Here is a 27,131-nt window from a genome sequence, read left to right as displayed (position 1 = left end):
CTTAAATTCTGATCTGTTTGGTTTTTTTTAGCTTTGTTTTCTGGGTGATTAGTTTTCTTCTTTTGTATTTAAACTTTATTTTATTTTAAGATTTATTCTATTTATTCATTTCCGTAGTTGAATTTTAATACCCGAAGCCCCGGGAGTAATTTCTTTGTTCATCCTGAAAGAGATTTGCTACATTTCACTAATCTGCTGAAGGCATTGATGAATTATGATAAATGTCTTGGCTTTTTGTTCTCTCTCTTTTGCATTCACCTCTGCCTGAACTATTCATCTCTGTATAATTAAGATAGCTGTCATCCTATGTCAAACTCCTGCAAGACGTTCGTGTCAGAATTTTAATTAGACCTGTAAACATCAGTTCATACCTGCGTTTTGTCATTACGTAAGGGTCTGCATTTATAGACTTTATTTGTTTGATGGAAATAAGATGAATGTTGTTGTGTATTTTTATTTTTCCATTCATAAATACAGCCAAGTAGTGACATTATTATTTTTCTCTCACAATAACACCCACCCTGTCAACACTTTTAGAAACAATGTTAATTAAGATTTGGATTCTTGTCTAAGCATTCATTTAAAATTAGCACTTTTCTTGGGTAGTAAATGTGGCATTACAAAGCTTTATAATTTCAGTTAATGCTTATATAATTTGAATGATTTTGTCACCATTAATATACTTGTCATTTTGCTGCATATAAACTGTTTTTTTTATTTTATTTTTTTAAAGGGGTCATATGACGTTCATTAAAAGAACATTATTTTATGTTTTTTTTTGTAATGAAATGGTACCATACTGTGATGCCCTGTCCCGGTGTGACCAGACAAGAACAATAAAACCCATTATAAATGAGCCATTTGTTGCATCAAGTGGGGACATAATTACTGATAATAATGACTTGTACTATCTTTATACGTGTTGTTTTGCAAATCGCGCCGTGTAAACATAAAACCATGTGTATGCATTTGTGATCAAAGATACAGCAAACAACAAGCGCTACTCTACACTGTTCAAACTCGCGTTTGAATCATCAGTGGCAAATTCTTTAAATATGAACTTTATAGAAACTGGCATGGATGCTACTCTTCCAGGAAACAGTCCTCGTTCTCTCCGTAAAATGCGCTGCACACTTCTGAATATTTGGGTTGAACTGTTCCAGAACAGTGTTGTAAATACAACTTAACCACTGATTTCACACTCAGTGTCTCCACAACATGGCGGCGGCAACAGCAAGAAAAAAAGTTATGCCTTCTCTCTTTACGTGAACATTTTGGTGCAGTTATGCAAATCTTCCCTCATCATTACACAGACATGGGGACGAGCCAAATGAGCTGTTTTAGGTAGGCATGGTTGACTCTTGACTTTTATAAAGAATATTTATTTGGATTCGAGACTTTAGTCTTTGCAAATTTACAGATCTTAATGCACCAAGAGCTTGTAACACTTCAAAGAGAAATTGAATCATATGGCCCCGTTAAAATAACAATTTATGATTCAGTAAATTATTTTTAAGCATAACAAAAACCATGACATTTGGATCTGTAGGTTGCAGATGAAAACCAGTAGCATTGAGTGTTTCCCACCCACTTAAAAAAAATTGTCAGGGTGCTTATTTAAAACCTTCATTTCAAGTGTGTATGATTTTCCCATTCTAAGAAAATGGCATTTAAAATGGTATATGCAGGAAAATTGTAAATGGTGTAGAGGAAGCGGAAGCTCATTTTCATTTTCATTGAAAAACTTGAGCCTGAGGGCCTCTGGAATTGTCAGTGCCACTTGCCCTGAGAAGTAGCATAAACCGTTATCATGTTCAGAATAATTGTCAATTCTAACTGAGACAATGGCTGGAAGATGACAGGAAGTGGCTCAAAAAAGATAGATGTTTGTATAACGTTCCAGTGGGGAATGTGCAAATATTCTTTACGAATGGTTCAGGATCACTGCATATTTTTACAGCCGCACTCTTAAGAACAGAAACGGAGAGGTTGGAGGTGTGCTATTGGAGCACAGGGTGTAAATTTGTTCACACTCCTGTTTCTCGGGCGCAAATAGAGCTGTGTTGTGCGCGGCACTAGACCGGGGTGTAAATTAACCTGCTGTAGACTCTGGTCAGGCCTGCAATGTGAAACCTTACCCATCTACAGGAAAACCCTTTCTTTTTCTTTACATGAAGATCTTCATGGACGGCACAAGTGGCTGTCTTTGCTGGGTTTGAATCTTTGCAAATGATTGACTTTCATTGTTTCACCTTTTTGAGTTGGACTCTTATCTTTCTGCCTCTTTGTTTCAGAAATGGCAGTGTAGGCTAAAGTCCTTCCCAAGCTGTACTGGTTTTAAAGCATTTGCGCAACCATCTTCATTAATATTTTGGTTTGTGTTGTTTTATCACAGAAACATAAAGAAAGAGATCGCCACAAACCAAAGCACAAAAAAGCTTTGGAACTGTCACCTTCCTTGGTGCCAGCACTGATGGTGACCTCTGAGAAGGTAACTTAAACTATGATAAATGCATGAGAATTTGTATTTTATTTATAAATACTATTAATTTCATTGTATTTTTTACAATATTTTTTTATATGTTCATTTAATTTCTTTTTACGTTTTTGTCATTGCATTATTGTACAAAAAGCACTCTTGAGCAGTTTTGTCCATGTGTGCCTTCCCCTTTTTGGCCACAGAGCTACAACAGCAGCAGTGGTGGAAGTGTCTCCTCAATCTCCTCTGCTCAGAAGCGATTGGACGACAGCGGAGGTCGTTTCACCAATGCCAACTTCCAGGAAGTTCCGTCTCACTCCAGTTCCAGCTCCAAGGATGGCAGCCTCTCTGATGGCAAGAGCTCGGATGGCAAAAGCAAGAAGTCCAGCAGTCACAGCACCAGCTCGAGCTCTGGCTCCAGGGGCCGCAAGTCCACGCCGGGCAAACCCCACGGCCCTGTGGTCACCACAGCGACGTCATCCACAGCTCCCTCCTCAACCAGTCCATTTCAGCAAGGTGAGACTTCCAAACATGCCAACTTCACATTCACATTCAATAGCTGGTAGATTCAAGCCTCGTGTCGACTTCCTTTGTGCGACACTTGAGTGAGTCTGTTGTGACAGTGCTGGATGAAAGCCAGAAGCCATAAGCTTGGCTGACCGGCTGCCTCTGCAATGTGGAGCGGCGAGTCTTTCTGAGCCGTTTGTCCCGTGGGTGGCGTCTCCTGTGTGTGTGTGTTTATGTGTGTGATGAGGGAGGTTTGGGAGTCAGAGGAGAAGCATGTTCCCTTCCTTTCTGCTATCAAGCCGTGATGGAGGGATTGAAGCAGAGGTCACGTCTGGAAAATTCAGACTAATCATTAATGTGTCAAAGTACGGCAGGGGCCTCCTTGCTGGAGTTACAGGCAAACTTCAAGGAACCCTGGAAGAAGAAACCATACAGTGTTTTCTCAGCGGAGCGCAATGAGATCAAAAGATGTTTGGTGATTAACTATGGAGTCTAATCTTCTGCCTGGGTTTATGTCATATTGTCTGGGCTCTTGTGACAACACCCGACACAGACCCAGGGTCGGTGAGCCACTCGACTGTTCTGTTCCGCTGCCCTGATGTAATATTCCAAGTATGCGAGAGATTGTAATATCAGCAATCTTTTATTAAATTGAGCCCTTTGTTTGACAATACAGGGAGCTATAGTAATATGGAAAGCTTTTTATAATGCAGAATATTTGAGTCTTGTTGATATGAGAAAGGCAGATCAAATCTAATATTCTTTCAGCCAGGGTTTAGGTTGATCTCTGGGTCACTTGCTTAAATTCAGCTCTGTTTTTAATTTTATATATTTTTTTATTGCATTTTAACAATACACGTTTACAAATAAATTTCCATGCAACCGAGAAAACACACACTTCTCAGAATTTTACATTTATATAGAATATTATCACCCCTTTTTTGTCTTCTATCAACACATTTCCAACTTCATCACATTTTAAAAACAATTTGAAAAATGTCCCAAAACTCCATCAAAAATGTTGTATTTATATCTTAATATACAATTTGTCTTTTCCTTTAACATATTTGTTACCATTCCATTTAGCCATGTCCTGTTTTGGTGCGCATATACTTTTCCATTTTAAAGTAATGCTTTAAAGTAAGTTTCGCTTGAAGAATTCATATATTTATAAATGTATACTTCGTCTTTTTTTTACCTGATCTCCTTAGGAAATAAATGAAAAAAAAAGATCACAGTGGTATGTTAACATCAAGGATCTTTTCTATAATTTCTTTCACATCTTTCCAAAAATTCTTACTCCACTCTCCCATATACGGTGATATAGTGTTCCTTTAAAGTCACCACATCTTAAGCGAGTGAAATATTTTAATTGTGTTATATGCAGGACAACTGGAGTTAAGTAAATCCTCATCAACCACTTATATTGTAGCAATTTCCATTGTGTGTTCATTGTTAGTGATTGAGCTTCCTCGCATGCTTCCATCCAATCCTCCCATCATAATAATAAACCTTAAAATCCAATCTCCAAGCTTCCGATTGATCGTTCGAAGAGTCCTTTGATCCTGACACCAGTATATTATATAACGAAGAAATTAAACATTTATTAAAACAGTTTCTTGTCACTTCTTTTTCCAAAATAGACAATGATGGCATATACAAAGAGGGAACTATTTTGTGATTTGAAGATAACATTTCTTATTTGTTGTAATTACTTAAAGGGGGGGTGAAATGCTCGTTTTCACTCAATATCCTGTTAATCTTGAGTACCTGTATTACTGCATCCTTCATAACTCCAAAAAGTCTTTAGTTTTATTATATTCATAAGAGAAAGATAGTCTGTACTGATTATTCCCGGAAAAACACGACCGGCTTGAGGCGTGACGTGTGGGCGGAGCTAAAGAATCACGAACGCGAGTAAGCTTTTGCGTTGAGAGCTTCTGGAAGCTGTGACATTACCGTGAGGAAAAAAAACATCCAAAACAAACCATGGCTAACAGTCAGATTCAGTGTATATTTATGATCCAGAATCAGATCCAGAGGCAGAAATTTAACAAGAGCAGCATCAGCAATGACGTCTCTATGTGGTATGTACTGGAACTGTATATATTTGCTTAGCCGTTTTGGAAAATGACTAAGTTCCACTTTATGTCGTCTTTTTTTTTTTTAAGCTGTACATGTGGAAAGTGCAGTTTGATGACAACATCGCATGTTGTTTACTTGATGTGCTTACGCGCCGATAGCTAAGTTAACAACACAGAGATATTTGAAGCAGTTTTACTCACCGCCTGCGGTTCCAACACACGATCGTGACCCTTTTTCGTTGGAACTGCATTATCCTTAAGAAATAAACGATGTGCAAATCCGGCGTCAAACTGGGCCTTGTTTGTAAAACAAGCATCTTCGAAATGCAGGGAACAAACAAAAACACTTGCACAACTCCGTTGATGCTCTGTAAAAATAAACTCCATCCACTAGTCCCTTAATGCTATTTTTTTTGGGGGGGGGGTAATCTGTGCAGGGTTGTCTTGCCCTGGCAACCAAAAACACACTCCTTTTGTGACATTTCGTGACGCTCTCGCTCTGATCAGTGAATGTCTGTGCTCTGCTATTGGGGGGCGCGCGCTAAAGTGCCCTTAGGACCCATATAAGGAAATTCCGCTCCATCTAACGTCACACAGAGCCATACTCGAAAAAAACTTTCCGAAACTTGTGACAAACCGGAAGGAGTATTTTTGGAACAGAAATACTCCTTCAAATGTACAACTTAATTTTTGAAACTTTGTCCATGTTTAGCATGGGAATCCAACTCTTTAACAGTGTAAAAAACTCAGTATGCAGGAAATAGCATTTCACCCCCCCCCCCCCTTTAAAGAAATTTTCTCAAATGACTTAAGAGTATTGTTAACATGTATATCTGATATCGTTCGAATGGCCTTGTCAGCCCAAATCTTGAAACCTGCGTCTAATCTGCCTGGTTTAAATTTTCCATTGCCCCAAATGGGACTAAAACAGGATAAAGGGTAGAAGGCACCTAAATATTTTTTTCATATTAATAACAATAGGATTGGAAACATTTTGTTAAGATCTTTCAATTTTAATGTATATAAACATATTCAAAGGCAGACCAGAATTAATGGCAGCTGATTCCATATCCACCCAAGACTGGCAGTCCTGAGATAAAAAATAAAACACAATTGTTGGACATCTCAATAATACCAATGAAAATGAGGACACTGAAGACCTCCTCTATCATGTGTCAAATATAGTCTGGAACATCTGTTATTCCAAATAAATTTATAGATTTTTTTTTCTTAAGTAATTGAAATAGATGTTTAGGTGGAGGCAGAGTAATGTTCTGGAGTAAATATAAACATTTTCCCAAAATATTTATTTTCAAAATATTTATTCAACCAACAAAAGATCTGGGTAAGGACATCCATCTTTCTATAGAGCTACTAACGCGTTTCAAGTGGATCATAATTTACTTGCACAACATCTCCTAGTTCTGGTACAATTTTATAACCAAGTATGTAAAATGGTAAACTATGTTTAAAAAGGTTGCTACCAAATTACTAGGTTGTTGTCTTTCAATCTCATTTAGATATTAAATAGAACTTTTAGAATGTTTACTTTTGTATCCAGAAATATTTCTAATAAAGCAGGTATTGATGTATCAAGATGCTTTAGGAAAAGAATGACAACATCAGCAAATAACGCAAATTTACGCAAATCTGTCCAATCTTAATGCCTTTTTGCTTCCAATTTTTTACTACTGTTGCAAAGACTGGATGGAGATTGCAAAAAGAAGAGGAGAAAGAGGGAGAACCTTGTCTAAACTCTCGTGATACTCTAAATGGTTTAGACAATATTATTTGTAAGCACTTCTGCTGTAGCACTACTAAGTAATCCAACCCATCTACAGTAGCTTTCATCCAAACCAAATCTGACCAATAAATCAAACAAATGATCCATTCAACTTTTCAGCGTCCAGTGATAGTAGAGCAGTATCTCGTTCACCGTTCGGTTCATAAAGAATATCTGGGACTCTTTGAACATTGTGAAATCCTTGCCTACGTTGTATAAAACCATTTTGATCCTGTCCTATTAAATTTAATTGTGTACCTTTTAAACTCTTAGCGGTAACTTAATATTTTTGTGTCTGAATTTAACATCATAATAATGTAATTAAAGCTCCTCTCATTGATTCAGGCCAAACATCTATATATTTTGCTCTTTTTCACACATTTTTTGCTTGTCTTCAGAGAGAAATGGCAGGAAATTTATTGCATTGTTTAATCTAGGATCCAGCGAGAAGATATAGCAGAACTTCCTGGATGTGTTTTGGAAAGAATATAGAATGCTGCTAGTTATCTATTGGTTTTGGCAGCTGTTTGTTTGACATTGCTTTATCTTCGAGACGTGTTAACTGGCATGCAAGCTCTGCATGTTTTAATGTTAGCGGGAGGCTCAAGGGATCGACTGTGTAGTAAAATTGGGAAGTAAAGCTTCTGCAGCCTCCTGCCACAGCTGTAAAAACAGGCATGTCGGAGTTGTTTCTCCGGCTTTGGTTAAAGGACGAGTCCTTGCCTGAGGGGAGGGCCCAAATGAACACCTAGATCTGGGTCACCCTTTTTGCCTGCCTAGATAGCCTACCTAATTTTTTGGCTTCCTGCGAGTTCGACTGGCTAGCCTTGGAGTGGAAGATGATGGTATTGCTCGATTTCAGGTTCTGTAGATTATTTTCTTGTTTGGTAGAGATTTAAGCCAGACATTTTTCTTTTTCTTTTTTTAATCATGGAATAATTTGAAATTGTATTAATTTTCAATGATAAATAAGAGGGTCCCTGATAAGGAAAGGAGAATCTTCTTAAAACGTGCTGAGTTCTTAATTTTTTTTGTATACATGTTTCTGGAAAAACATTTCTGTAGCATTTTCGGCTGAATTATATGTTTCATTTCATGCAAGTAACATTTTTCTTACACCTTTCATGTAATAGTACATATCTGAAATGTTATTTTCAAGTCATTCTATTTTTGAATTAACAGATCCGTGAAAAGTGAAATCACTTTAATCATTTGACAGCATTGAAATTAATACTAATATTCAGCAAGGATTCATCAAATTGAATTTTTAATATTCAAATGAATGCTAATCTTTCTAGTTATTAAAGAATCTTGAGAAAATATGTATCATGGATTTCCCAAAAAATTAATTCACAGGTGTTTTTTAACCATTTGTAATAATAAGAAATGTTTATTTTACTGGAGTAATGACTGAAAAGCTTTGCAATTTCATGAAGGTCACATTTAAAATAAAAATAATAATAATAATGTGTATATATACACACAGAAGTTTTGAACTATTTTGCTCTAAAATTGATTGGTTTATGTGCCACAGTGTTACAAGCTCTTAGTAAAGATGATTGTAGTGCTGATGTCCAGTTTTGCACTCCAGCTGTGCTGTGTTTGTGTGTCTTTACAAAATTGTGGCTGCAAAAGGTCTTAGTTTTATGAACCCTCTGGTGGTTTATGTAGTCTCTTTGTTAATGTGGTTGTGATATTAAGGTGTGCTTTCATCTTTGTCTTCCTTTTTCTCTTGCAGGTCTTTTATTAGGCAGCAGCAGCAGTAAATCAGCCACTAGTGGGTCTGTGGTCCAGCCCACATCTGATTTCCTCAGCTTCTCTGATCCCAGCCTAAGGGCTGGCGACTCGTACACGCCTCCATCCTTTAGCCGTTGCCACATGAAGGGTGGTGTAGAAAGCACAGCCTCTGAAGGCATGGTGGCTCTGAACACCTTCGGCATGATGTCCCTCCCCCAAAGCTCAAGCAAGCATTACGAAAACTGTCACCCGGCCGGAGAGCTGGGAGGCCTGGCCTCAGCAGGCTACAAACGACCCCAGCCCTCTTCGTCCTCTTCATCTGCAACATCCTCTTCATCTACTGGTGAAGACGGCGTGAAGAAGAAGAAGAGAGGGAACTGGAGGAACCGGTATGGACCGTGCTTCACTACCCAGGACAGTAAAACCACTGATACGGGAGAGCACGGCTCCACAATGCCCTCGTCCACTTCTCCCTCACCGTCCTCCATGAGCACTATGTCCTGCCGTGGGAGTGCAGTCAGCAGTACTGCAGGTGTGGGAGCAGTGGGTGCTGGGAGCAGCAGTCTGGGGATTCAGAAGTCCCCATCCCTCCTCAGGAATGGAAGCTTACAGGGTATGACTGTCAGCTCCTCACCTGCTGGACCAGGTGAGCAGACTTTTGTTTTGCTATGATCTACTTTCTTAAAGTCAACATAAAATTAAAATGTACCCCTTTTTTTATTTTGTGATTCACATAAAACAAAATCCTCGCTAATAACAATTTATAATTTCCTGTTATAGACAGGAAATCATTTACATAAAAGTTTTAGAGCATTTATCAAGCAGAGTTTTTCAAGTTTGTTCGAACATAAATGTAAACTTAAATACACATTTAAATAAAATAAATACAATTTTATAAATAAAAATCAATTAAACTGAAAAATATAATAAAATGAAATGTATAAAAAATAAATAGTAGTGCTGCAAACACACCAGCAACCAGCAACATTTGTGTTTGGTATAAATGACACAGAACATCTAAAGTGCATTCTAATTTCAAACTTACATCGAAATCTGTTCATTATTAAAATAAAGTACAATCAACCAAACATATAAAAGGTTACACTGGTCAGTTTAAATAGACCGTAGTATACCGGTCCACTCTGCTGTTATGCCGGAGACATTTTTGCTCATGTAAAGAGGATGATCTTTTCCGTCCATTTTACATTAAGAAAAAAGAAAAAAAATTATAGTTTAACATTCAGATACATTGCGAATATGGAACCATTTGGATATGTGCAGAACGAGACATGAGCAATAACCTCCAAATACATCTAGTCAAACCTGAATTCGCTCGTCCTCGTATGCATGCACTCATGCACTGTCACGATCTGCACTGTAAATGCTTGATTTTTTTTTTTTTTTAAACATAGGCCTAGCGTAACGCAAAAATTCTAAATCGTACATTTTGCAGAACATGATCAAATAAAGTACTGGTCATAATACTTGCATAAAATGTTTGATGTGAAAAAAGCTGTTCACTGACTGCACAGCACAGCCACGAGCGCCACAGTTACGTTTAGGAAAATGTAAATTTTAATACTATCATATCATATTTAATACTGTCATTTGAAAAATTACAATTGCGTTTTAAAATACAACAACGAGCACCACAAAACCATTTAAAGAAGTACTTCAGTGGTCTCCTTGACAGGAAACAGTCAACAAATTAAAATGATCTCAAACGTATGGCGCACTCTCTTCATTTTATGAAATGATCATAATCACATCTATTTATTTCATAGTCCTGCTACTAGCATTTTATACGGACTAAAACGGTGGTATTTGCACTTAATAATAATACGGCTTCAGACGCATTTTTCAGGATTAAAGTTATTAATTGATCGTTAATTTAAACGACGATCAATCATGGAAATTATCGAATATTTACATCCCTAAATGCAAATGAGTTGGATGGAAACCTGGCTATTGTCTGCATCAAACCATGCTTCCGAACAATTGTCATTCACCATTCTGGGCAGCTCCAGGACAGCTGTCTCTCCGAGCGCGGTGCTGTCTGTGAGCGGGGCGGAGTAACGTAGCCCTCAATCACGCTGCAGTGTTTGTGAGAGCTGCCAACTTCTCCACCACATTTACAGAGTGAAATTTTCTGACTACCTTTATCTCCCAGGACTGGTGTTGAATCTTCCAAAGTTTTGGCTTGGGGTCCTTCACATGCAGCGGTAGCACTTTCCACCGCACCAATAACACGGGGCTGCCCGCCGACGTGCCTACTAAACACAGATATTGACCGATGCCGATATATAAAAAAATGGCAAATATCGGCCCGATATATTGGCCGACCAATATATCAGCCAACCTCATGTACATGTCAACTGAAAAGAAAAAAGCTATTTACTAATAACACTAACCAATTTGGTACTGCTTTGATGTGCATCCTTAATATGCTTTATTCCAAAGAAAACATGTTTTCATCCTTGCTTTTAAGTTACTTTCAGCTGACATCACCAACCTTTCTTGTTTTATTAACCATCTGCCATATTGAGACCGCTTTATCTGATCCAGTCAAGTTCATTTCATTCTGAAATGCATCATAGTACAGATGTAAAAAGGGTTGTAAACATTTCTTGTTGACTTTGAGGTCCTTTGTTGCCCATGCTGTTGTTGTATTTTTCTATCTTCCACAAACCAATTTTCATTCCTTTCTAATTGCTTATGACGTCTACCATGACTGATGGACATGAACATACTCATTAATCTAAAAGTTCTCTCCTAATATTTCCCAGCTTTTTCTTTTCTCATGGACTCTTACCTATAAACATAGGTTATTAGAAATTGGCTGCGTTAATTCTTTTTCAGGAATTACACATGGAGGGTCTTTTCAATATCGCATTCAGTCCAATTCATGTATTTCATCTTAATCTTTCCCTGAATCGCAATTGGTTCCATCTCTGTTTATTTAAAAAAAGAAAAAGGAATCCATTTGAGGTCCACTTTTCTCGAAGAGAAGCCTGGGAACCAGCATGATGTTGTTTTGGTCGGTGCTGAAGCTCATTAGGGTAAAAGTGGATGGAGGTGCTCTCTAAAGTGCTTCCTCATTCCTACCTGATTGAGAGCTTAGAGTGGCCCGCTGAATCTCCATAGAGATGCACATTAACCTGTTGAGCCCGAGGGAGCTGGAGGAGGGAAGGAGCCTGTAACAGGCAATTAGTTCAAATTTTGTATTTGTTCCTCCCTGACGTTGTCTTCTCTCGGGATCTAGAGTGAGGTGGCTTGAGATAGTGTGTAGAAATGCCCTGACCCCTACTGGCCTTCCCGCTCACTGAGCTGGAGCCAGAACACCTAAATACATGTTCACACCATTCTCTCTCACTCATTTGCAGGCACTTCCTCTCTCTCACCTGCTAAATCTCACCATTGACATAAGTGCTCCACGTATGCATGGCAGCTATACTGTTAAAGGGACCTTATCTATGGTGCTTCCCTGTTACTTGGCAACCATCAGGCTGTTTTGTAGTTCCTTTCTATCTGAACTGGAAAACTCTGCTGTACCTTATTCTCTGTCATTCCCTACTATGTATCATCTCACTATCACCCTGTCTGTTCTCTCAAGGCCATATGGGTTTTTTGTGTTTGTTTGGGACTTGTTCTCCCAGCCGTCCCTGCCCTCACCTGTTCCTGGCCTTTGGCTGGACTGTAAATATTTAGCCATGGCTAATGCAGGGCTACAGTAGAGTGCTCCACCTCATTTATCTGTCTCACCCTCCCTCAACGGTTCCCAGCTCCTTTTTTTTGGATGGCTGGTTTATCAGAGGGAGGCTATTATTAAATGCAAACATCCATCTCAGCTCCAGCCGGGTGTAGGACTTTATAGGGTGTTATTTGGAGAGAGCAGGAAACGATTCTTATTGGTTTCCAACTGAAATTAGAAAGAAAAGGTTGATGAGACAGATGAGCGCAATGTACTGTAAAGGCTGGAATGCTCCTGTACAACATTTAAATACTAAACAGATTTGAAAACACTAGGGTTGCAGAAGAAAACTGGGCATTATATACAAAATGACTGACGATTGCACACTTCCAGACTTTGTTTGAAGTTATTCCAAACACAACAAACTCGCGTAGAAACATGTGCCTTGTTGCTAGGAGATTCATGACAAATGTTTCTGTGAAATGTCAACTCCGACTGCCCGATATCTGCAGGCTTGCTCTGACTTTCAGCATCTAGTGTCGTTTTGGAGCTGCTTTTTGGTTTTGTTTTTGAATGTAAACATACTGTAGCGCTCTAAAAATGTGGGTCAACATTTGGACCCCATTGTCTTTCATTATATGGACTCCAAACATTTCAGAACAGCTTTTATGTTTCACAGACTAAAGTCGCACAGGTTTGGAACAACCCAACACAAATGATAGGGGCTTACAGTTCTGGGAACGTTTGGAGAAACTAAATTAGTTGGGTTGTGACGAGACACTTATCCCATATATATAATAAACACGATTAATGTATCCGTTTAAAAAAAATAAAGCAGTGGTTCCCAAACTGGAGGACACAGCAAGGCTGAGGGATAATTAGGGCCCTATGAAATCCATTTGATTTAATTTTTTTCCACAAATTTTTTTTTTTTTTTTTTTTTTTTTTGTTCTGTATTGCATTTTTTTCCGTTTAAATTTTTCTCAACGCCTTTTTTAATAGTAAAATTTAATTTTATCAATTAAAAATCGTGTCTAATAAATAAAAATCATGAAACATAAATTTTTAAATCAATTAAAGGTTTAACAAAAAATTACAAGTTTAAGGCCCTATGTTTTTTTTTTTTTTTTTTTTTTTTTTTTTTTTTTTTTCAAATATATTTATTTTTTATTGTTACCTAATTCTGTGTTTAAGCATGTCTGATTATTTGAATGTATAAACAACTTTATTTATTTTTCTTAAAGTAGCTTTATGGATTTTATGAAATGACACTAGTTTTACTCAAATCAAATGGTAAAATGATCATGAAGTGACTCTCAGAGCAGTTCTGGAGACGTTGTTCATGTGTTTCTGTCCTCATTTAGTGAGACGACAGACACTGAAATCACTGCAAGCATCAGGCGCGCGCTTCTGTGTGTAATAAATGAAACACTTGTCTGCGCCATTCATTAACAGAGACACGCAGAACATGCAGGATTCATATTTAAATCGACTTTTGCGGCTTTATATTTACAGATACATTTCGTGATTTGATTTTAGTGTAATGATCTACTTTTAATTAATTTAAAGTTTGACAAATTTCATGACATTCTGTGTAAAACTGTGAATTTTGTTTTTATGACTGGATAAAGACTACACTGCATAATTTACCCCCTTAATGAGTCCACTTGCCTGATGTGAACATAAAATATCTTGCATACCACCACTAGTGAAAGGGCAAGTTACATGTGTACGCTGATTGGGAAAACCATTACAAAACACCAGCTACCTGGCATTTTTAAAAACCATGAAAAAATATTTTCTCCACAAACATGGGAAACCGCGGTAAATGCATTTACCTGTTGTCTGCAGTGTTATGTTCAATGATAACACTGCAAGTTGTCATAGGAGATTTTAGTCAGATTTTCATGCTCATTCAGTCGCCTAAATTGTGTTTACATTCCATCTCCGTTATCACGAAACCCATGACACATTACAAAAACAGCTCTGATCACGGCGTCCTCCAATCTGGTTATTGACATCCATAAATTATGTGAAAAAAGACGTCGCTGTCGGCTGCTTCAGAGTTCCTGTTACCAGGAAAACGGCCCGAGGGAGAAATTGGTTCTCTAGGAATGACCCTGCTGACTAGTTCCTAGAACTACGCGGTGTCCATTAGTGGTCCCTAATGACAGAATTTTCATTTTTGGGTGAACTATCCCTTTTAGACTGGATTTATTACTCTGGATGAAACTATGCAGCCGTCCTGTTCATTCGAATAAACATTGATGAGCAAAGCATGCGCCTGCTGCATTAACTGCAGCCATGTGCTGTAACTTATCTTCACTTTCGGTCGGCATGCATTAGAAAAGTCAAGCCCGTCTGTTCGCTTGTGATAGAACATATCTTGAAGCTAGTAACCCAACGCAAAACACTTCAAGACATCGATCACTGCTCAAGATATACATTCAAATTAAAAACATCTGCTACGTCAAAGGCCTAAATATGTTCTGCTGGCGTGCAACAATACCTTGAATCAGTCCCTGCTTTCTTCTCTCCGTCCGTAAGGAAAGTGCCGAAGATCCTTATCAGGTTCTGAGCCTCGTCATTAACCTCCCTCTGAACTCGCATGGATTTTCTGCTGAGAGAGGAGACAGGGGTTTGACTTGAAATGCTGGCTAATCTAATTTGAAATTTCCCCTCCCTTCCTCTTATTTGATAAGGGGGGGGGGGGGTTCAGGAGGAGATGTTAAGCCCGGATCGATCGGGCCCGTTCGATCAGCACCAGATAACAGGATCTTTGTCCTTGCTTTGTTTGGTCGCTCATGTCTAGTAACCTCTAATCAAATGCTCCGTTGGTTGACCTTTTCTGAAATGTTAATTATTAACCAGATTACTAGATCAGCATGATGATTTAAAGATGAATCTAATCATTAATGAGCCGAGTCAGCGGCTGGTATTCACAAATCTCCCAAATGTAAAACCAATTGGGATTAAATGGGAAAACCGTGACACAGCGATGTCTAAGCTTTCCTTTTTCTATTACATATTTCCTATGTGGAGTTTGGAGCTTGGTACAGTAAATGCTTCACGTGGTACTTCTCCGCCCAACAATGTTTCCTTGTTTCCCCAGTGAATGTAGACTGCTCCAAGCCATTCATTCCTTTGTGTGGCAAGGGGGCCTCTCTCTCGTTCCTGCAATGGGTCAGCCTGGGCCATCAGCTGGGTTTATTTGAGATGGTGGCAGGGGAGGAGGGAGAGAGAAAAGGGGGGGGGGAAATCAATAAAACAACAGCAACAACAAACAGCGTGCATGTCATGAACCGGCACATAAATATGAATGGGCCGCACTCCTCCCCAGCTCATTTTTACCGAAGAAATAGTGAGTCGTCAGATTCAGGGAACTGTTTTCTGGGTCACTGGGAGGCCGGTGCAGAGTGCATGTTGAGAGGACTCCGAAATGCTTTGTGCTCGCTCTCAAAGTCTGCTGTGATGAGGGCCTGGTCAGACAGGCCATTCAAAGTCCACAAAGTTCATCTCAGGGGCAGCGGCAAAGATAGATGGATAACCAGTCAAGGTATATTGGAGGACAGAGGTTGCCCTTACAGCTATTAAAACGTTGCTTTTACCACGAGATTACAGGTCATAACCTGCGTTGATTTGTTTCACATCCCCCAGTTACTATGCCAGATCTCCTGCTGATAAACAAGACAATGTTATTTTTTGACTCGGTGGGAATCAAAAGAGATTGTTTGGCCAAGTGATTATCATCGAAAGTGTGCTGTTTTGCTTTAATCATTTTCTGTAATTGCTGTCTTTTTGCAGGTTCGTACTCCAGCAGTAGCGATGTAGCCTGCCCATTACCCAGTGCTGTGTTTGGAGGGTCTCTGTCCGGATCCAACTCCGAGTTACCTGCTCATCAGTCAGTGGTCACTTCCATGTCAACTCTCACATCTTTGCCCCCGACTGCCCCGTTCACCAGCACCTCTTCCACACATGTGAGTGTTTAATTGACCTTATTATGTATTCATGCTCAGTGGTCACTCTTTATGTGATTGATTATTTCAATACCCGTTTGGTTTTGTGAAAATGGGCAAATGAATGACTCCAGACTAAATTAAATTTTTGTATGTGGTGTTTTTGTTTTAATTAAAATTTTAACAACTTTAACCCCTTACTAGTAACCCCCCTTTTTTGGCATGGAGACCGAAATTACATACCCAAAATAAAAAGGTTTCTGCTCATGATTCTTTCTGACTAGATACATAATCAACCTTTGTTCACAAAGCTGACACTTTAAAGTTTACTGTTCAGGAATCAGAATCACTCAGACTGTTATGATAATAGAGATATATAAGCTCAAACATAAAAACAAAAATAAAAATATTAAAAACATATGTTTTAAATGTATTTAAAAAAATGTTGATGTAGGAAATGAGTTTGAAAACACAGTGTAGCTAAGGCCACAAGTCTTCCAAGACTTCATAAAAAATTTCATAATCGAATCTGTAAAACTGTGAATTTTATGAAATATTTTCTAAGGCCATGTCATGTGTGTTTTTAGAGAAGGCTAATCAGATTGATTTATGGCCCTTGTCATCTCTGTAAGATCTCACATGTAAACTTTCCTGTGCTCTTTGTGTATGTTTCACTGTTGAAAACTGCCCGAATCATGATTGTATTGTTCTCACCAAACGGTTCTTTCACACCTCCGCCAAGTATGACACATTATCCGCATTATTCTTTTATCATTATTCTTTTGTTTTTATTCCACCTTTATTAGCCTTGATTGTGGTTTTTCAGGCTTTACAAAGCAACAAAGCAGCGATCTCACTTCAGTCTCTCTTTGCATTTAGCCCTTATTTATCAAAAGTCTTACTATAAAAATACAACAAAACATTTTCTTACGACCTTACGTGAATTATTGAGACAAAAATGCATTATGAAGAAGAAAAGCACCTGCTATTAGTAGCATTGGTGCTAACGTTAGCATCAAGCTACATCTGACAATTTATGAAATTATTAGTACACTTTTACTCAAAACTCACTTTAAACCCCGATCGAGTGTTTATAATAACTTCCTTTAGCGATCAGGGGTGGAATTTGGTCGTTTACTGTTGTAAAAATATGTTATTTGTAGCCTTTTTCATCGCTGCACAAGTTAGCATTTCCGATGTACATTTTCGATTTTTTTTATAAAAACGCCCCAGATCTCAAGAAATTCTCATACCAAGCTTTACTATCGTAATCGCGGGTTTATTATTCGGATATTTTGTGTGTACAGAGGTGTTTCAGTGTTGTTTTGGCCAGATAACTACCAGGAAGTGTGCAGGAAGCATGTGACACGATGGGGCGGTGTCCAGATATGAAACTCTAAGATTGACGTTTGAAAGACCCAATCAGAGTCTGAGTCACACACCGCACGAGCTGTGACTACTGCACGCACACAGAGATCGCTGGGAGAGGCTGTTTATCATCTGATCGCGTAAATCCGTGGAAAATGAATAGAAATGACGATTCTGTCTGAAGAAATATGAAGTAAACATCAGTAAATATATCCATATATCTCCGCAGATATGCATCTTTGGTCTGTAAATCCTTATTGACGCTGTTCAGTGAGTCTATGTGAACACAAATAAACCGCTCTTGACGTGACTGAATATGAGTGAGTTGTGAATTTCTATTCAAAATGTGGCATAATACGGATTTATTATTTTGCACTCCTGACATAAATCACTAAATATCTGTCACTGCAACAATGTTTTATCAAAATATTGGTCAAATATCGAAGCTTGAGTCTTTAAACTTTCCATTGATGCACAGTTTGTCCAGATGAAGTAAGACAGTGATGTTTAATGTGCTGTGAAAGTGAAACAATAATAAACTGGGGCCGTCAGCGATGTTTGCACGCAAAGGGGTTAAGAGAGTCATTTGCAAATATGATGCAGTTAAAACATTTAAGGGTCAGGTTTTTAAGGTTCCATTAAATTGGTCAAAAGGGACATTTGTTTAAAATAACTGCCATTAATTTTAGGCTTGGCGCTTGGTGCTAAACTATTTAAAAGTGAAGGAAAGCGAGGAAAATTCAAACAAACAAAAAACTAACAATTGCTTTACGCCAAATTGCCGCTCTTTGAAAGTGAAAGTAAAATGCGCATGCCGCTTTTACATGCTATTTAAAAGCAAAGGAATGTGAGAAAAAGAGGGAACGCCCCCGCCCCCATGGTGATACTGTCACAACATTATTCCCAACCTTCACAAAAATTTTCTGTTCATTGAAGAATCCTGAAATTTTTTTTTTGCAATTTCCAACAGAACTATTTTACACATTGATAATGAAAAATAATGGTTTTCTTGAGCACTAAATCAGCATATTAGAATGATTCCTGAAGGAACATGTGACACTGAAGACTGGAGTAAGGACTGCTGATAATTCAACTTTGCTATCACAGGAATAGATTATTTGAAATTTTAATATTTCAAAATAGTTCTGTTTTTATTTAATATATGCAGTCTTTGTGAGCATTTACAAATCTTACCAACACCAAACATTTGAACAGAACTGTATATCTGCAAAAAGTCCATACCTAGATTTTATTTAAAAAAGCAACATCTGCGAAGAAAGATTGTACTGATTATAATCGCACAGAGCTTTCAGTTCACACGTATTCTTTATATATCATCTCTCACAAAATTAACCAATTAAATAGAATTATACTCATCATCTTTGTACTGCGTGTTAATTTGCTCCAGTTTTATCAAGATAAATGCTGTTTGAGCATGTTCATGGCACAAATAGTAATTAACTCCTAAAAGGCACAGATGTAAACGTTGGGTTGCAGCTATTTATGTATTAAGTAACTCGTATTTTTCTTCATGACAGGATTTTTTTCTTTCTACAGAACAAATGAATTTGCTTCGCAAGTGCCCGGGTTTGTGCTAATGCAATATTTATATAATTGCAGCAGTATATCATCAGTATGGAGGAGGCCGTGTGAGGGCCACAACGGTACATAACATGTCAGTGTGAGAAGTAAAGTTAGTCACTTCAGACCTCATTTTTCAGCTCTTGAAAGACAGTGTTTTGAGTCATTTAGGGTATTTATGACTTGGCTGCTTAAGTATATGGTCTTAAGGGATGAACGTCAGGGTGTTTCGATTGTGTTTGCATTAGCTAGTCAGAGCAGTATGTGTGGTCAAATAAACAGAATGGGACTGTGAGAAAAATGCCATCATTGGCTTTAAATTGGCAATGTTATTATTCCTTGGAGTCAGTAATTTTATACATGCATAGTAGTTTGAATTTGGTAAGATTTTTGAAAAAATAGTGAATAAACCCCCTCATGAATCTGACTTTAGAGTCGCTACTGCATGTGTACGGATGACAATAATAAAGTCAAGTCATTCTTACAGGCTCCCAGCGCAGCTCCAAATGGGCCCTTTGGAAGCGCACTAGAGACTGAGCACCGTCTCTGCCGCTCTCCTGAGCATCTTTGTCTTGACTTGCGCTGCTGTAGCAACCGGTCGTTTCCAGGCAACAGGGCTTTGTTTGTGCAGATCTGCCCTCTCTCCAGGCAGGGTGGCCTTACATTAGGAGATGAAGTAGACCCACTGATGGCCTTAATGCTGCAGGGCTCCCAGCAGCCCAGCCCCTCCTTACGCACGCTTGCAAATATATATCCCCCATTAGTCCTAAGCTTTATGGCATGGGAGATTTAATACAATGAGCCTTTTTCTTCACTAGGTTGTAGTTAGCAGATCAGTAAACAGGTGAGGTTTTTAAAACTATGTCCGGGGTCAGGAGTAGAATAAATTTTTTATTAGATATATAACGTGGTGTTTTATCAAATATAATCTGTGCAAACAATCATCCTTTATTCCGTGCATGCCTGTCTCTTAGGTGTTTGCTTTTTTTTTTTTCTTTTTTTTTCTTTGTGGATTGAAGAATGGTTCGAAGAAAAAATTCAGTGGTTGCAAGCAGGGCAGCAGTGACCTTCAACCCTAGCGCACACCCCCTAGACCCACCTCTGTCCCACTCTTCGTTAACCTCCACAATGGCGCTGAGAGCCCTAAGCCTCAAACAATCCGGCTGTCCCTCTTTTCCCTGTGTGGGCGCATTGAGCCCAGCTCACTGACGGGATGAGGGCTGACAGGCTGGACAGAGAGCCGTGTAGTGGGATGAGGGGTTCTCTTCACACTGGTCATGCTCCCTCCTCTCTCCACACGGCCTGAAAGAGAGGAGGCTGAGGAACGGGGAGGACCTGCGGGGGCCATGAGGGGCCAGGGGAATGTAGGATATCTTAAAAAAAAATCTTAAGTCTGTAGCCAAAAAATATTAGCCATTCCAATACTTTTGTTATTTTTTTTTATTATATAATTAATAATAATAATAAATTTTTTTATTATTAAACTGATTTCTTTAATAGTTAAGGCAGTCAATGTCACGTTTAGGATTACAGTTTCTTTTGCTCCATGTCTTAGGACCACAAATCACATTTTTATATCCTTTAGTTGTTAGCAGAAGATCCATAAAGGGAAGCATGTTTTCAAGGTTGGTTTAAATGTTGGCATTGTATGGTTGTCTATTCACTGGTCACTCGTAGGTGTGATTTCCAATATGTTTTAGTCCATTACGGTCAGAAATCTTTAAGTTAAACATAAAGACATTATTCTATAGGAACAGAGCAAGAAATCCAATACAGTGTTATTTCAGCTATAGTGTTATTTCCTGTTTCAGATCAGATCAGATAAGGCCTCGAAGCGAGCGAAAAAATGGAAAGAATTTATTGATTTGAGCAGTGAGGGAAAGGACTGAATATTTAGGATGTGTTGTATGAAGCCCATGTCTTTTATTTTTATTTTAAAGGACCAAGGTTATATTGATTTGATGGAAAATACAGTAAAAACGTTAATATTGGGAAATATTATTACAATTTAGTTTTTAATTTTTTTATTTTAATATATTTTAAAATGCTTTTTTCTCTGTGATTGCAAAGTAGAATTTTAGCAGCATTTACTCCAGGCTTTAGTGTCATATAATCCTTCAGAAATCATGTAATATGCTAATTTGGGGTTCAAGAGTCATTTACTGTTATTACCCATTTTGAACAGTGCTTAAGGGATTTGGAAGTTTTGGTTTTTCATGATTTTTATTTTTTATTTTTCAAAAGAACAGTATTTATTTGAAATAGAAATCTTTTCTAATAAATAAATGAAAATATACTGCAACCTTACCAGGATAAATGGTAATGTCATCTGTAAATATGAATAAACGAGTAATCATCTATATTGAGCTAAAATTTGAGTAAAAATTCTTCAACTTTCCCAGCAGTTTCCTGCTATTTACAACATTGTTCCACTGCTAAAGTGTAATTTAAGGGCAAAATCATGTAAACCTTTCTGTGGTTTACACCATGCACCGAGTTTGTTGTTGCACATATGCTGCTACCTCAGAAGCAACACCGCAACCAATCCCAACCATTATTAGGGAAATGGCTTAATTGGATTAAATAATTAGCTGCAGAAGCACATGGTCTGTATGTTGTTCAGGGCTGTGGGTCTGCTGTTACAGGCTCAGCCAATTCTCCTGGCTCACAGGAAATACAGCTGACATGGTGTTTTATCTTCCAGCTCTTTGGCCCAACACTCTCGCGCACATTCATACACACACATGCAGAGACGTATACTTGCGCTTCACCAGCAATTAGAATTGGACAGTGTTCCATAGTCTAACTCTCTTTCTTATGTGTTTTATTCCTCAGTCAAACTCTCTACCGGGATCCTTTAACCTGGCGCCATCCCATATGTTCGGAAACAGGCTAAATCCGAATTCCGCCATGGCTGCGCTGATCGCTCAGTCCGAGGGCTCCCCGGCAGGTGAGACGCACAGACGAGGAACCATGCTGATCTTTAGCCGGTACCTCCCACTGGCGCAGGATTACCTTCTCAAATCCTTTCCTCCTGCTTCCTGCGCTCTCTTCTCCCATTTCTCCTCATCCTCCCATTCTTTCTCCACTCCCCTGTGCATATGGAATGTGTGGTCAGCTGTATCCCCCCCTCCTAACCTCCTCAGGTCGCGGAGAGAGGGAGAGGCAGAGAACAAAACTCCCCGGGACAGAAATCTGAAAGTGTGCATACCTGTTAAATGAAGCATGCTAGCACTCAAACATTTCATTAATCTGCACAATGACCGCAGTGATGACACAGAGGGGATTGCCCTGGGTTTAGGAGGCAGGCTTACCTTACACTCAGCCCTCTCCCTCCTCCTTCCCTCCTTCCCAGACCACTCAACACTTTCCCCGGACCCTGCCTAAACCCTGGGGGTCTCGGTCATGAGCGAATGGGCTTGCAGGACCCTGTCATGGGGGTTGGGGTGGGGTGTAGTTGAAAGCAAGAGAGAGAGAGGGAAAAAAGGGGAACACAGCCTTTGAGGAATAATGGATCAGTCATGCCCTCCTCCTAAAACAGAGGTCAGGGGGTCATTTGACTAACAATAGGAGGAAGAACACCCGTCCTTAAAGAGACCACCGCTTGAGACTGGAAAGCTTGCATGCTCTTAGCATAAGCCCAGTTCTTATCTGGCATTAGTTTACAGCGCAGCATGTAGAAAGAAGGGGATATTTATTAAACATTAACAGGTTAATGATTTGGCTTGTATGTCGACATTTTGAGAGAGATGCATTCTGAAGTTTAGTAAGATTTAAAAAAAAAAAATAATAATAATAATTTAAAACTTTTATTCAGCAAAAATGCATAAAATTGATCTTAAGAGACAGTAAAGGTGTTTATAAATAATTAAAACAAAATTATATTTAAAATAAATGCTATTCTTTTGAGCTTTTTATTTATCAAAGTATCTTGGAAAAAAAAAACCCAACTGTTTTAAACATTGGCGAATAATCCGAAATGTTTTTTAGTACCGAATCAGCATATTACAATGATTCCTGAAAGATCATGTGAACTGAACACTGGAGTGAGTAATGGCTAGAGAAAATTCCGCTTTGGCATTCCAGAAAAATTCAGCTTTGCAGAAATTAATTACATTTTATAATATATTAAAATATATTTTAGACTTTCAATTTTAATGCTTATAATTTATAATATTACTGTATTTGTATTTTTGATCAAATAAATGCAGCCTTGGAGAGAATAAGTCTTCTTTGAACGTACGTATAACTTTATAGTTGTAATATAAAAAAATAATAAAAACTAATAAAAGTCAATTTCTTAAAATATATATCTTCTATATTTTAAATATATTAGTAGTAATAATATATACATTATTGTTTTTAGTGCATTTTTCATAATCATTTAATCATAATTGAGCAAATTTCTTATACCTCATCTAATTTGCTGTCATTTAATAAAAGTCAGGTATATATCATACACTGGCCTCCCTGTTGTCTAGATAGTGGCATTTGGTCAATAAATAAAAATCCTAGTCTAAAAATGTTTAATTGGATGAGTGAGGCTGTGGAACAAGGCTTGTTTACTTGTGCTTCCCTCTCAACGCTGGTCACCTGTTGCTCCTCATAGGTTTCCACTGTGTCTTTCAGTCCCTGTTCATTCTGATTTTTTTATTTTTATTTTATAAAGTGATACCCGACGCCTTCGGGTCCAGTCTGCACTGTAGCCCCGGGGCTGATCCAGGGTCAGACAAGGGGTCAGCCTATAATAAGTCAGTCCAGACCTTGCCCGGCCCCTTCCTGATGTGCCCACACCCCCACTGGAGCCAGCCTGCGCTCGAGGTGGTAGTGGGCTGGAAAGTGTTAAGAAGAACAAGACGGGGGTGAAAAGGGAAAAGAAGGGGGGAAGGAAGCAGGAAGGAAGAGAAAATGGGATTGGCTAACTGTGACTAGAGGGGGGTGGGGGGGGGAAAAGAGAGAGAGAGAGCGAGACAGAGAGAGAGAGAGGAGGGAGGGGGTTGTGCTTGGCGAGGCGCATATGTGATTCATTACTTTCACTGCAGAAAATGAAAAGCAGTGTCTGGCATGGGGCCTGCAGGCAGGGTGATGGGAGCCTCCACGGGGAAGAAAGAGCTGGAGGGAGGGAGGGGGAGAGAGAAAGAGAGAGAGAGGTGACTCAGTGACACACTCAGTGGTGTCAGTGTGCAAGCTGAGCCGCCAGAGAGACCACTCTGCCGCCCCTAGATGGATTTCTGTGAGGAAGATCTGATGGCTACCAGGCTCACTTTGGGTCACGCTGCCCGTCCCAGCATTTCCCAGGCTCCTCTAACGCTCACATCTTCTTGCCGGCTCCTTATCGACTGCTCTCTGTTTACCTTTCAGATCAGGAGCTTGGAGACGGAGCTCTCGGCTTCTCCAGAAGAGGAAACTCACCAAAGACAAACCTCTCCCCTCGGTGAGTCCTATTTACATTCCAGAGCTAGACGTCCCCTCCTCCAGGCTGTCCCTCCCTCCCCCACAGAACACACTCATTCACTCACTCCGTTTCCTCCCTTGCGCGCTCGCTTTCCGAACAGCAGGCATTTTGAGCACTCAGCTGTTGTCCATATCGCAGTTACAAACCGGCTTCAGAGTTCACTTTGGCAGTGATGTCTCCGAACGCGGAAAGAAACCGTGCATTCGTTTTCTGTAACCTGAGATGTGGCCTTTTTTGCGCTGTGATTGAGGATATAAAACGGATTTCTGTGGAAGCATGTATATATATACTACACAAAAATTCCTCCGGGATATAATGTTTGGTTGAAAAGGTATGTTGACTTTATTTTGATCACTTTATTTAAAAAGTGGGTTTATTTGGTGTACTTTCATTGCTGCTTAAGTATATTAATGTATGGATGTAAGTATTAACATACATTTTTCAAATGCTCAGTTTGACTTTTTTCAGATCGGTTTTGTCGTTTCTTTTTTTTTTTTTTTGTCAAAATGTGAGTTTGAGAAATGCATTTAGCACAATATCGCTATAAACTCAAGCTTGTCAGTTTGTGTGTTTGCATGGCAGCATTTTCAATACTGAAGCTACAAGAAACTGTTCACACTAAACACGTTTTGGCATTCCAAAGTGTTGCTTTTCGGTTGTTTTTCTGTTTTCGGTTGTGTTCGTCTGCTGATCTCAAATTCTGCATCTTTTGCAGCATCTTGCACATGACGGCGTTTTAAAAACAGGTTACTTAATTTGAAAATCTCAACTTAAAAAAATGCCTTTTTTAAATTCCATTGCCATCCATGCATGTTTTTAAATGAAAAAAAAAAACAATTCCTTGTGAAGGGGCCTTAAAGTGTGCCAAATATCCATGAATATAATTCAGAAGAGCTCTGCTCCGTCGTCAGATTAAATGTGAATATCTGTATGTGCTGTTTCTGTGATCCGCACCGGAGCAGCCATGCAGGGGGATATGGCTTCACAGTCCTGTGCTGGAGATTTATTGCCTTGTGGAGCAGATCTCTGCCCAGCCGTAATTACCCCAGAGATAGATTCCCGTTCGCCCGAGAGCCCTGATGTAGAGCCCAGGGTTGGATGCATTCATAATAACACAGATCTCTGTCTGTCCAAACAAGAGCGTACTGAGATTTATGGTGTCAGAGAGGCAGGCCCAGGCTCTCTCACTTGGACGAGCTGTGGACTCAGTTTCCCTCTGAAGGCAGGATGCCAAACCAGGAGTTCAACTGTGTTGTATTTATAAGCGAAAGCTGATTATTTATGAATTGTACTAATGTGAACAGATCTGACATGCCTTTCCATTTTAATGAATTTTGATGAGCTTGTGTGTGTATGTACATCTAACTTGTTTTCTATAAATGACTTTAGGTCTCCGTTAAGTGGGCTTCATATCCGGTATGACTCGTCAGGACCGTTGGTTCCGGGGCTGGGATCTGGATCTGATACGTTGCCCCCAGTGGCCACCAGCATTGACCAGCTGTTGGACCGGCAATGGAACGATGGACAGCAGTTCCTCTTCCAACAGGGCTCACAAGGAGATGGTGAGAGGCTATCTTACATATAATGATGCGTGCTGCTTCATTTTACAGTAATAAACCGTAACTCAAGCACAGAGCGGTTTGGTTTTGTGGTTGTCATTGCGCTGGTCTTGCTGGGGATGTTGTTGAGCCAAAGGATCCTGTCAGTTCTAATGATGGCTTTCTGAACATAAGCCTGCACTAGTGCTCATTTTGGCACCTATGTTTTTAAATTAGTCCTGTCAGATGTCTTTGTAGGCTTTTATTATATGTTATCAACCTTTATTAAACTACATTCAAATAATTTTTTTGACAACATTGCATGTTCATAGAGTTAGTTTTTTTTAATCACCATGTTGTCTTAGTCATAGAAAAAGGGTTGTAGACAAACATTTGGTTTTCGTTATATGAAATCAACAAGGCCACATGGGTGTTTTTTGTCAGCTAATGAAGGTTGTGCTGGTTTTGTTAGTGCTGCATGCTTAGGACAATGCTTGCTTGAGTATAAAACTTTGCCAAATTCATCCACTAAATCGAGTGCTGCAACCCTGACGTCAAAAGTCTAATTCTCCTTAGGTTCCCTAAGCAATTTCTATGATGGTTTCTATGATGTCTTGGGGTTTTTTATGAGTAAAACAAGGTCTGTGGTAAATATAAAATGCTGCTATTTGTATGTTTTGCTCTGCAGTGAATTCTGATGATGTATGTTTAATTAATTACATAAGTTTGGATTGTGAGTGAATGCAATTTGTTATGCAACAAAATGTCCAAGTATCGTCAAGTTATACAGAACTTATTTTAAATGAAAGAAAATTTCATAGGAATACATGGTGTATTAGACTTCCAGGTTTTGCGCTCTGTGCGACAGACACAAATAATACCTTTAATCATGTGCCTTTGTTGAGAAGTCAAGTGCTGTTGTTTTTTTGAGAGTTAGGATTTTCCCTTAATA

The 27,131-nt window shown here is 38.9% G+C and overlaps 1 protein-coding gene across 13 annotated transcripts in view; it reads left to right on the top strand.

Annotated features, from left to right (window-relative positions):
• The window catches only part of mllt10 (MLLT10 histone lysine methyltransferase DOT1L cofactor), a 55,909-nt gene that overhangs the window by 22,090 nt on the left and 6,688 nt on the right, over positions 1 to 27,131 (top strand). For all 13 annotated transcript variants that reach the window (XM_052596806.1, XM_052596803.1, XM_052596802.1 and 10 more), the window contains 7 exons: positions 2,396 to 2,491; positions 2,683 to 2,995; positions 8,592 to 9,236; positions 16,086 to 16,258; positions 22,022 to 22,136; positions 24,548 to 24,620; positions 26,031 to 26,203. In XM_052596806.1, the coding sequence (XP_052452766.1) occupies positions 2,396 to 2,491; positions 2,683 to 2,995; positions 8,592 to 9,236; positions 16,086 to 16,258; positions 22,022 to 22,136; positions 24,548 to 24,620; positions 26,031 to 26,203 (1,588 nt within the window). The remainder of the gene's footprint in view (positions 1 to 2,395; positions 2,492 to 2,682; positions 2,996 to 8,591; positions 9,237 to 16,085; positions 16,259 to 22,021; positions 22,137 to 24,547; positions 24,621 to 26,030; positions 26,204 to 27,131) is intronic.

Source organism: Carassius gibelio, chromosome B24, assembly GCF_023724105.1.
Source record: "Carassius gibelio isolate Cgi1373 ecotype wild population from Czech Republic chromosome B24, carGib1.2-hapl.c, whole genome shotgun sequence".
Classification (NCBI taxonomy): Eukaryota; Metazoa; Chordata; class Actinopteri; order Cypriniformes; family Cyprinidae; genus Carassius; species Carassius gibelio.
Note: the sequence above shows the minus strand (reverse complement) of the source record. Positions and strands in the feature narration are given on the sequence as shown.